General features: G+C 28.5%; 2 protein-coding genes across 3 annotated transcripts in view; both read left to right on the forward strand.

The window, feature by feature from the left end:
- The window catches only part of LOC107449793 (organic cation transporter protein), a 38,552-nt gene extending 31,514 nt beyond the window's left edge, over nucleotides 1-7,038 (forward strand). Inside the window, exons 10-12 of the mRNA XM_043042903.2 lie at nucleotides 887-1,068; nucleotides 2,044-2,183; nucleotides 6,050-7,038. Coding sequence (XP_042898837.1) covers nucleotides 887-1,068; nucleotides 2,044-2,183; nucleotides 6,050-6,119 — 392 coding nt within the window. The 3' untranslated portion in view covers nucleotides 6,120-7,038. The remainder of the gene's footprint in view (nucleotides 1-886; nucleotides 1,069-2,043; nucleotides 2,184-6,049) is intronic.
- Nucleotides 7,039-10,393: 3,355 nt separating this feature from the next.
- Nucleotides 10,394-12,419, forward strand: part of LOC107449791 (organic cation transporter protein) — a 35,542-nt gene continuing 33,516 nt past the window's right edge. Inside the window, exon 1 of one of the 2 annotated variants that reach the window (XM_016065449.3) lies at nucleotides 10,394-10,765. The gene's annotated coding sequence lies outside the window, so the exon portion shown is untranslated. The remainder of the gene's footprint in view (nucleotides 10,766-12,419) is intronic. The other variant, XM_043042902.2, reaches the window with a different exon arrangement.

Here is a 12,419-nt window from a genome sequence, read left to right on the forward strand (position 1 = left end):
CCAATCTTTACAATAATTGCAATTAATTAAGAAACCGCATACTACTCTTGAAGATATGAGAACTTTTTTAGCATATGACATCGAAATGTCATTCATAGATTCAAATTGCGGCAGATCGTGTAATTTTAAAATCCAAAAGCACAGAGCTTTCAGCAGCCCTACTGGAAGTAATTTTGAACTATAAGTACATCTGGTTCATGTAGGGTACATACTAGGTCAGGAGGTAAAATACGTCACGAGGATCTAGAATTGTATAGCAACCTGTGGCCGGAAATGTCACAATATACCACTAGGAGTGCTTGCCTATTATGAACTTCCTGTTCATGATTTGATTATTATTGCCCTTAAACTGTGAAGTTTATTTAACTTAACTGTGAGCTAATTTTATGCTTCGAATAATTACTATCCAATATAACATTAATATAGAGTCAGAAATAGCTGTTTTAACGACATCTAATGACCTTGGGGCTCCTTTGACAGGTTTACCAAGTAGTTCGTCAAAACATTAGATTACAGTGGGTTGTTTTGTAATCCTCATACTTGTGTCTTCTCCATACTTGATATAACTGTACTCATTTACCCAGTCTGCAAAATGCTTTTAATTTATGTATAACATAAGAGTATTGTTATACATAAATAAATTTAAGCTCATATTTATTTAAACATTTTTAAACTTATTTTAATAGGAAAAGAAAAAAATTTTGTTTGCAACATTTACGGGGGTTTTAGCCCCGGATCTTTCAGTCGTGATGATAAATTAAGCACTGAAAAGAACTAAAATCCTTTTTAACTGTCCAACTTATCAAACCGTTATGTTTTTTCTTATTTTAGGACATATTATTAGGATCTAATTTCTTGTTTAAAAAAATATTTTTTTATTTTGCAGATATGTTGTGGATCAGCTTTTGCATCTCGATGTTGGGAAAATTTTGCATCACTTGCGCTTTTGGAATCATTTACATTTATACGGCGGAAATACTACCAACAGTAGTAAGAAATGTGGGAATTTCTTCAGCATCTTTTTGTGCAAGAATTGGTTCGATTTTAGCCCCCTTTGTCAGAGAACTGGTGAGCAGATAGTGAAGATAATATTAATTATTAAGAAATGTATTATAATAGGTTAACATTTTAATAAAATACATCATGAATTTATGCCAACCATAGCATATAGTTAAGTATAGAGAGAAGTAAAAAATTGTTGGGCTATACTTCAGTGAATTGGAACAGAAAGAATATCCCAAAAGTTAACAACACTATATGAATGCGTGTTAAAGATATATATGTATTATTAGATCGTTAATGCATCACAATAACTAAATTATTTTCTATCATAATTGTTCTTATTGGTATTAATCTTTTTTTATTAGACCAACTCACTTAAAGTAAATGTAAACTTTCTGGTTCAATATTTCTATCTGGTTTTAAAGTGTGTCCTTTGCTTAAGAGTTGGTTCGAAAACTGAAGAGCTAATATCATAAATATTAACCTTTATTTTTGGAATTTTTTAATAATTTTAAATGTTACAAACTTTTAAATAATACTTTAAAAAGATTTAGTTGAAATACATTATTAGTTTATTTAACGATGAGAAATTTAAGTTTAGTTTAAAGTGAAATAAAAAAGTTATGTCCAAAAATTTGACTGAGAAATTAAGAAAAAAAACTTGTGTATAAGTGTTAAAGATAACATATATCCTCAGATCCTTAATACACCACAACACGCTATTTTCTTTCATAGTTCTTAATATTAGTGTATTTATTTATTATCATGAGACCACTTATAAGGAATATATATTTCTGGTTTTATATTTAACGTCAACTGTGCAAAAGTGTTTTTCATTATTAAATTGATATAAATGTACCCATAAACATACAACAACTAAATTTAATTACATTATTAACTAGGGAAAATATCCACTTAAAATATACTATCATATCTAACAGCTAAGTAATATTCGAATATATGTAAGAAAAAATAAAATCATGCACTTATTGACAAAACAAATGCGCAATTTTCCCTAAATTTCGTATGTTTGTTGAATAGGGTAATGCTACTCATCCAGTAGTGCCACAGATAATATATGGAATTTTGGCAGTTATTGGAGGCCTCTTAATACTGTTATTACCAGAAACAAATAACTGCACAGTACCTGACACATTTGAAGAAGCAGCACATTTTAGATGGTAAGTAAAACTATCAATAGTTTCATTTGATTTCTCTTACCAATAATACCAAATAGACTGAAATATTAAGAGAAACACAGGTCACTTGACTGATTTAATCTATACTAGAGACCCTATATCTAACATAGTTAGAGAGTTAACGGGTAACACTCTGATAGAGAGAATCAAAATTTACCAAAGATAAACGAAAGAAAGATTTCCTCGTTTACTTAACGTGGAGAAATCGGAAATGTAATTTTAATCAAGCAGAATCTCGAAATTATTGGTAGGCTTTCTCCTTTCTTACTTTCCAACTTAATCATCTAACTCTAATTTTCAACTTCCAATTTTGTTTAAGTACCTTTTATTTACACAAAAATAAAGCCAAATAACCATATATTTTGTAAAAATAATTTGTATTTAAAAACTATGATAGCTATTCTCATTTATATTCAGTTATTTATGCAATTATATAGGAAATAAAAGTTTTTTTTTTTTTGGTGATAAAACGTTTTCTGTCTTGTTATAAAGTTAATTTTAGAAGAAAAAAAAAGTCTTTTTTTTATATTCATAGTTGAATCAAAGAATAAATAATTTCCGCAAGATTAGTGGAGATTGTGTGTCATTAGGCTGATAAGAAAATAAAACGTGGCTCGATATTGTTAACATGATTTTAATGCAGAGTAAGAAAAGGGTCTTTCAAACGTAACGTTAGCATATTTTTAACAATTTAGAACCTGTCCTCCCTTTTCTCCAAAAGCAAGCAAATCACAAATCTCCTCCCAAGCTTATGTAAGAAAGTCGTAACCCCCCTCTTATTTGTTGCTCTAACTTTGACTTCTACAGTAATAATCAAAAACTAGGAATAATATTCAACTAAAATATGACTTAACTTTGCATAAAACAACAATTATGTTTCAATTCATTTTATTAAATTTTGAGTAGAATATTCTTTAGAAATATTTCGTGTTTTTCTTTCCTAGATCAATAACTCTTGACTATTCAAACTCCTTAAAGAATTTTTTTACAACTATTTCATACTTACTTAACTTTTACTTCAAACTTAAAATTTTTAAAGTGTAATTTTTTTATAATTTTTTCGCAACATTTTTCATTGTCTTTAAAAAAAAATTCTGAAAATAAGGGGATTTTAACACATTGCTTATACTTCTTCCTTGTCTTGAAAGAGGAGCAAATCCTGAATCCCCCTTCGTGTTTTGAATAAGCATTGCTCGTACTACTGTTTTTTCCTTGTCTTGAAGGAGGAGCAAATCCTAAATCACCCTTCATGTTTTGAATAAGCATTGCTCATACTCCTGCTTCTTCCCTGTCTTGAAAGAAGAGCAAATCCTAAATCCCCCTTCGTGTTTTGAATAAGCATTGATCATACTCCTGCTTCTTTCTTGTCTTAAAAGAGGAGCAAATCCTAAATCCCCCTTCTTGTTTTGAATAAGCATTGCTCGTACTCCTGTTCTTCCTGTATCATCATAGAGGAGTAAATCCTAAAAACCCCTTAGAAGCTCATGGAATATTTGAAAGGATCCAATGTGATATCTGAGAAAAATTGTCAAATGACAATTGAATTCCGATTTCATTCTTCTATCGTGTCGTTACTCTCTGACTCTGTTAGATTCAGGGTGTCTATTCTACAGGGCTCGAAAAACCACCCGTCGGCCCGTCCTCGGCTGTCAAAAACTCCCATCGGGCAACAAATTTCTCGAACGTCCGCGCGGACGGCCATTTTCCCGTTAATGTTCATGATACATTTTCAATTTTTGTTATCTTGCAATCTTTTTTGAAGGAGTAGATAAATTTTTTTTTCTTTCAAGAATGGGTGTCATTAAAATTTAAGATACATAACATCGTTAAACACTAGAAAACTTCAGCCCTCTGAACCCAAGCTGTTTATAAAGACCTTATGCAGCAAAATGACCCACATGCAGCAACATACAGCGCATGGCGGAACTGATAAACAAGAAGCGTTAAACGCCTTTATGAGCATCTACCTAAATGGAAAACCTCTTTCAGATTTCTGTGCAGAAACCTCTGTAAATCATTGGCTTGATTGTGGAACTGGCAAACGTCATATTTGATTCAATTAAAAAACGCAATACCTACCCTCGGATAAATTGACATTCCAGATAACTTGACCTTTGTCATTTAAATTATTTCATAAAAGAAATAAATTACTTCATAAAAGAAATACTAGGTTACTATTAGTAACCTAGTATTTCCTTTATTACTGTATAATGCAATCCTAGTAACTACTAATTCATTGTGCAATTTATATAAATGTTTGTAATAAATAGGAGAAAATTATATTTTATTTATTTAGAAGCTACTGGTTAGTTTCATAGGAGGACGGGTACATTGTTGGACAAGCTGTTCTCGGGGACGGGTAAAATTTCTGAGTTTTTCGAGCCCTGCTATTCTACGCCGTCTTGGACAAAAGAGAAGAAAAAAAGATTTCTCATAGATATATCTTAAGTTGCGTATTGAAATTGTCTTCTGTTGCATCGTTATCAGAAATAACCAACAACCTTAGGTAGAACACTAAAGAATGAAGTATGTTTCATAAAAGAAGATAGTTTAACTATCTTGTTACAAGTGTCGCATTTAGATAACGAAATGATTTTCTTCCGGTACTTAAAAATATAATAATGGTGGGAAATTGACAGATTATTCATAACTAAACATCAGCAAGATATCCATGAGTACCATAATAAGTAAAGTACGAGCAAATATTATTTGACTATAAGAATGTATTGATCTGGAATTTTTTCTGAATAAAAGTGATAATTAATGAAATTTTCACTGAGATTGGGATATTTTGCTACTTATACATTTATGAGCTATAACATTTTGTAGTATCTCTGCTACTACTAAGACACTAGGGCTGTATCAGCATAAAATATTCAATGTTTCATTGGGAAAAACTTTTGGCAGACAGTCAGTAAAAATATTAAATAGAAGTTTGCACACAGTTTCGATTGACAACGCCATCTGGTGCCCCCCAAAACAAAAATTCGTTGGAAGTTTAACTGGATACCCTTGGATCCAACCTACTTCCTACATAAAATTTCGTGGTTAGTGTAATCTTACAATACGTGATAAAAGAATACAAAATATTTAATTCTATAATAACAGAACTTTCTTTGAAAGAAACGCGCTTAAAGCCAGCAGAATTTTCAAAACGAAGAATAATTGAAGCATTAAGGAAAAAAGCTATGGAAATGAAAATAAAAATATGGCCACCGAAGCCTACGTCTTCAGAGTCTGTGAGTTTTTATTTTTTCACTTTTGTATTATATTCTCAAGATTTTGTTTGAAATTTCTCTTCTGATTTGATTTTATGTATTTCTTGTATTTCTTCCTGGACTTTTACAAAACCCTCGGGGTACTGAGACAGCTAATTTTGACATTTGTCCGCTCTCTCAATAGAAAAGGTTTTGTTCCATGGCTTCCGGAGCTGGTACCCCCTGAAGACGTCGGCTTCAGTGACCATATTTTTATTTTTATTTTAATTGTTTTTTCTTTATTATTTACAATACGTGGCTAATCTTTCTTTTATTTTTTAAATTTTTTACTTACTTTTTAAGTTACAGGAGATGTTTTTTTTTCAAAACATAGTGCGTTGCGTACTAAATGTGCTGACCTTTTATACCTTTTTACGAGTGACGGTGGGTTTAATTTTTAGGTTTTTTTTTCAACGGCACCGATGAGCGTATGTCTTAAATATATAATGGACGCATGTTTAATAAGCTCAAATCTGTATTTAAAGGGCTTTTATAGAGTCAAAACTAATCTATAATCACAATGTATATTCATTTCATTTTAATGCTTTAATTTTTTCATAGCTAATGTAATATTACTTTTCAATCATGTAGCAAAAGTTCTGATAGAAGAAAAGCTAATCACCACATAATTATGAAAGAATTTGAGTGTGAAAAGGCTTAGTTTCTTGCCATTTGGTTAATAGGGTGCATTAAAACTTATTTTTCGAATTTCAAAATTGTAAGTCTATAGTAAATTTTTACTGTGGTCATTTATTTACATTTTTTTCTCAAAATATGAAGTATTTAGGTTTCTTTAATTGATGATTAAGTTTCATTTTTTTAAATTTTGCGTCAAAAACATAATTTTATTTTTTAAAAGCATTTCATAAAAAAATATTTTTATTTATTTAAAAGCATTCATAATTTTATTTATTTAAAAGCAAAAGAGTACAAATTTTAGTTTTTAAATTCAAACAATGTAAAGTTTAAAATGAAAAACTAACATTAAAAAACTATTTGCAGAATATAACATTTAAGTCCCCTAGAATAATGCTGAAGATTAAAATTTTTTATTTGTGACAAAAATATAATTTAATTTTTAAAATAAAGTATAGATACAAAAAAATTATTTGTTTAATTCAAAAATGTAATGTTTAAAATGTGAACTGTAAGTAAAGAAATTATGTACAAAATGTAACATTTAGGTTTCCCTGAAAGGATGCTTTAGTTGTTTAATTTTGTATCAGAAACATAATTTCAATTTTTTAAAAGCATAGATACAAAACAAACTTTAGTTTTTAACTTCAAAAATGTGATGGTAATACCAACTGAAAATTAAAAAATTGTGTTCAGATTTTTACATTCAGGTCCACCGGAATCTAAATGAAACTCTAAATCTTACCCGGAATCAAGGGCGCCGGCAGCGGGGTGCAAGGGGGTGCACTTGCACCCCCCTGGCTTTTTTTAAACAATTAAAGAGATACAGAAAAAAAATTTGGTTATAAAATTTTTTTTATTAAAAATATTTTTATTCAAGAACAAATAATTAAGTAATTATTGATACATAACAATTAAAAAATTGTATAATCAAGCAAGAATTGTAANCACTTTTAACACAATTTGTAAATTGTCATTTTTTTTAAAACATTGGTGGCTGCTATTATTTACAAATATGAGAATCCTCTGCTTTTCCGCTATTTAATAATTTTTCCTCAACTTCTGATTTTTATCAGATTTCCGTTATAATATGATAAAAAATATAATTAGAACTTCTATTAATTTTAAACTTAATGAAATAAATTTTATGTTGTTCACTGAATTGTATAAATTGTGTCCTACTGAAACAAAGCCACTTTGATATTTAAGCATAACAACGAAAAGAATTTATATTAAAATTTATATGCATCAATATATTTACAAGGAATAACTTATATCTTGTCTCATCTAAGCAAGAAGGAAGTCGCGATAATGTCCCTTAATAGCCAAGGGCGCCCTCAGCGGGGTGCAAGGGGGTGCACTTGCACCCCCCTGGCTTTTTTTAAACAATTAATTGGTTATAAAATTTTTTTTATTAAAAATATTTTTATTCAAGAACAAATAATTAAGTAACTATTGATACATAACAATTAAAAAATTGTATAATCAAGCAAGAATTGTAATCATCTTGTTAGCTGTCCAAATCTGTTTATAACTTTTTCAATGAATTCAGAGTCATCTTTTCTTATGCACACTGAGCATGCACAAACTACTTAATCTCTCGTGAAACATTGTAGACGGATTCCATATTTTGATGCGTCGCATTGTACTAAAAGTGCGTTCAATAGTGCACGTAGTCGCTGGAAGAGTTAGGCCTGCTTCCCCGCTACAGCTGGATAAAACGGTGTGGCCTCTATAACTAAATCGATGTATTCGAGGGATTCATAAGATATTGAAATAGATGAAAAAAATTAACAGATGGAGGCATATGTAATGACAAAACAAAATGTAACAGAATATTTTCACTTTTTTAGGGGGAAGGGTAGTTTGTTAGAGGGTTGCACCCCCTTTTATATTATTCTGCCGGCGCCCTTGCCCGAAATCCATATATGAGTAGCATAATCTAAAAAAGATAAATCTAAATTTCCAAGAGAAAATAGGAAAGTTTCTAATTTATATATTTAAAAATATAAAATTATTAAATATGTAAGCTTATTGACAAATTTTTATCAATTTGAAATTTTGAATATCGAAGAAAAAAGATTACTTCTATCCACCCTATTAGTTAAACTTCAAGAAAAGCAATAAAGCAACGAATTGCCATTGCCATAAGGAGAACAATAAAACAACGATTTGCCATTGCCATAAGGAGAACAATAAAACAGCGATTTGCCATTGCCATAAGGAGAACAAAGCAACAAGAAATAATGAAAAATGAAGAGAATTACAAGAAAAAATATACTGTACATTCATATATTTTTAAATATATTCAACATTGTGCAATTTGTTCCAAAAATTAAAAAAAAAAAACAAAATAAATAAAATTTTAAAACCAATTGCCTAGCTTCTTTATTTTCTACATATTACATATTGTTATAGATCATAAAATGTTTAAGTCATTAAAATATTTATTTCATTTACTTAATTTCTGACTTATTTGGTTGAGATACATTTAAATAACAATTCTGTAGTACAATTTATTTTATATATTTTTTTCTAAATATGTTTAAAAGAAAAACATTTAAAGTTATTTACTTTTAAAATTTTGAAAATACGACTTAATATAATTTCTATATTAAGTCGTTAAGTATTTTTTCTATTTTTTTTTTCGAAATTATTTATTATCGAATCAATTAAATTACTTACATACCTGCCAACTCTTCCAGAAGATTTTATTTTGATATTTAAAGTGGTAGTAAATATATACTATTTTTCTTTTATAATTTTAATTTTTAAATGATTTTGATCACCACTATTCTTACAAAAATTGAGCACATATATTAATATGCGTTACTATCATGGTTGTCAACTTAAGCTTTCTCAAATACAACGTATTTGTTTGCTTAAAATTGAAGTTTTAATTCCATTTTAATACCACTGGGAAAAATTATAATGGAAAGGATTAAAAGTTGGCAGGTATGTACTTATACTAATTTCACTCAAAGATACTATTTGGTAAAAATACTACTAAAAATATTATCTGGTAAGTTAGAGCTTGTTTTTATTATTATTTTGATTATGTTTATTATTTTGATTTGAAATATATTTAAGTAACAATTCTGTCGCACAATTTATTTTATATATTTTTTTCTAAATATGTTTAAAAGCAACCGATTGAAAGTTATTCACTTTTAAAATATTAAAAATATGATTTAATGCAATTGTTAAGTGTATATTTTTTCAATTTCTTTCCTTCAAATTATTTGCAATCAAATCAATGAAATACTAATTTCACCCAAGAATTCTATATAGTAAATTAGAGTCAGTTTTTGATACTATTTGGTAAAAATGCTTCTAAAAATACTAAAAATACTATTTGGAAAGTTTGAGTTCACTTTCATAATTATTTCGATTGATTCATAAAACATTTTCAAAATTTGATTGAGCAAAAAATTAAAAAAAAAAGAAAAAAAACATAATTTTCCAGCTAAAACATAAGTTTATTGCTCATTTGAAATATTGTTCTCAATTTTTAGTAGTTGAAATTATTATTTTCTTCTAATGACAACTCATTATCTTCATTTATGGAATTAACAGGGTTTTAATTTGAAATTTACTTTTTAGAATTTCAAACATTTTTATTCATAAGCAATTGGACAAAACAAGTACACTAATTAAATTTTTTTTAAAATTTGTGTAAGATTCGACGCTATAAAAATAATAAAGTTTAAATTTATTCACTCAGTAACTCAAATAGTGAACAAATGTCGAAATAGAATTTAAAACTGTATCAAACCACTGCAGCTCCTAGTGTTTGCTTGAGACATGATTCATCTCAAAATCTTGATAAATAGGAACCATAAAAAAATGAATAAACGAAAAAGGAAAATAAATAATTTTGTTTTTTTTATTGCAATTCATCAAAACGATTTTTAATATTTTTTTCTGAAATTAATAATTTTTCCATTCTAAATACGCATCTTACAAAAAAAAATTTTTTTTTAAATTTTACATTATCAGAGCCTCTTTCATATTCCCAATACGATTAAATTTTCATACACATTATTGAAAATTTAAGTTATTTTTTAGCGCACACTATCCATACAAAATATGTGATCTCAGAGCAAGTTTTTATTTTAACACAATAAGCTCATTACTGAAATAATGTCCGATAAGTGAAAAATAATTTTGATCATCAATAAGCAATTTAGTTATCTACAATGAGAAGGATATTCATTATGTGTTATGAAATATGGGCACTGTTTCCACGAGTTGTGAGAAAACTCGCCAAAAAGCGATGCCAAATGTGCTATTTACAGCCACTGAAATGAAGCGTCGTCAGAAATAGGTCGATATAATCTCTGCCTTCTTTCTAAGAAGCGAAGTTCTCTTCGTCAGGAAATAGAATTAATATTTGAGCTGTTGATTTAGTACAAACATTTAATGTTCTTTTACGAAAATACATGTTGACAAACACGCGAGGAATCCCTATAGTAGTGAAGTCCCGATACAGTAACCATGGCAACTGAACGATTGGCGATCTTTTTTCTTCTATAACTTTGCAGGATGATTTTCCTGATCGCAGGAGTTTAAAATAGAATCGAACAAACAGCAGTGGAGTAAAAAACGGAGGCAACCACGTGACTCATGAAAACAAATATTACCTCATATTGTTACATATGACCTAAAAAAGTAAGTTAATGTTTATTTTTAGAGAAAGTTGTTTTTCTATTATGATCTTTAAATTATTATATTTTGCTGTTAAAACTTAGTTTTGAAAATAAATCTAACACCGTTGTTTACATTGTTATTTTACATATTTTTAAACTACATAACCGAATAGTAACAAACCTTAAACAGTATAGTTTGTGTGAGTGTTTTTATGTGAAATTTTTTCTTTCTGTATAGTTAAAAGCATTGCTTAAAACAAAATATAATTCTCAATTTGTTTTACTCAAATGTTACTAACTAAATGGAAGTTGAATATATTTTTGTTATCTTATATACGCATATATTTTTTACATAAAGTTGTTCAATGTAAGGAAGTATAAAATGTAAGATGTTCTAAATTATGATTAGTCTGCTATTTCAATTTTTCTTCATTTATTTAAAAAAAATTAGTATTCTATTTTTGGAATATCTCTAAATCCTTATACTTAAATGTGAGATTTTCTGTTTTTGGTTAATAGCCATGGAGAAAATGAATTCAAAATTATTAAGCATATTATAACTAAAGTTTAGACCGCTATTATTATGTCTGTCGTATTATTTATGGAACTAAAAAATTATAGCATAGCAAAAATTAAAACATAAAAATATAGCAAGTATCAAAGAAAGACATTAAATTAATTTAAAATTTTAATATTTTTTAAAATAACTTATTGTAGATTTTCACAGTATTGCTAATACGTTTTTCTTACAGCAGACTTGTCATCCTAAATTATTTCTATTATGAGTTAATGTTCCAATTTTTTTAAAGAAGAATTTACAACTTTTTTTAATTAAATTTTTAGACAGATTATGAACTAAAATCATTGTTTAATATTTGAAGTTACGTTTATTTTTGTTAAAGGTGTGCTTAGAATAAATCTTGTGAAGTACTCCCTTTTAGGTTTTTAATTTAAACGAACGAAATTTGAATTGATTTACTAAAATAGTAATAGTACGGCTTGTACATAACTCTTAAAGTTTAATTTTTGTGTTGTTTAAAACTTGGATGTTGCATATTTAGATATTTTCGTATAAATAGAAGAAAAAAATTTAAAACAGTAAATTAGCAGAGATGGCAATTGTGAAATTAGCTATCGACTTTCTTACAAATAACCTAGGTTCGAATCCCCCCCCCACAGCTGATGTTCTCTATCTGCTTTCTTCACAAAAGTAACATAAAATACATAACTCTCCTTGTAGACTGATAATAGGCTAGAGTCAATTTCCAATGTATTGTATTTGCTTCAGATTTTTTTATTGTATAAAAAGCAAAAATTTGTTTTCGTATTTCAAATGCGGATTAGCAACGAAAGATAATTGACACAAATGCTCCAATGATTTCTAAATTGAATTCAAAATTATAACTCAAAATTCAAAGCCAAAATAAACATTCATGGTATCATTGGCCATTTTTTTTAATTCTATGATTTTTATTTTATAAGGGTACTACTTTAAACACCATGGGCTACTTACGAAAACACTAAGAGCAGTATGTATTTCCATTGAGTCATGGTGGCTCAGGGAATCGAGCGCTCGCCTCCCAATGAGGTGAGCCGAGTAAGAATCCCAGCGACGGCTGTTCCAGATGAATTACACTCCCGGCTCGCACCGACCACAGTGTTGACGTAAACTATCC

Source organism: Parasteatoda tepidariorum, chromosome 9 (genome assembly GCF_043381705.1).
Source record: "Parasteatoda tepidariorum isolate YZ-2023 chromosome 9, CAS_Ptep_4.0, whole genome shotgun sequence".
Classification (NCBI taxonomy): domain Eukaryota; kingdom Metazoa; phylum Arthropoda; class Arachnida; order Araneae; family Theridiidae; genus Parasteatoda; species Parasteatoda tepidariorum.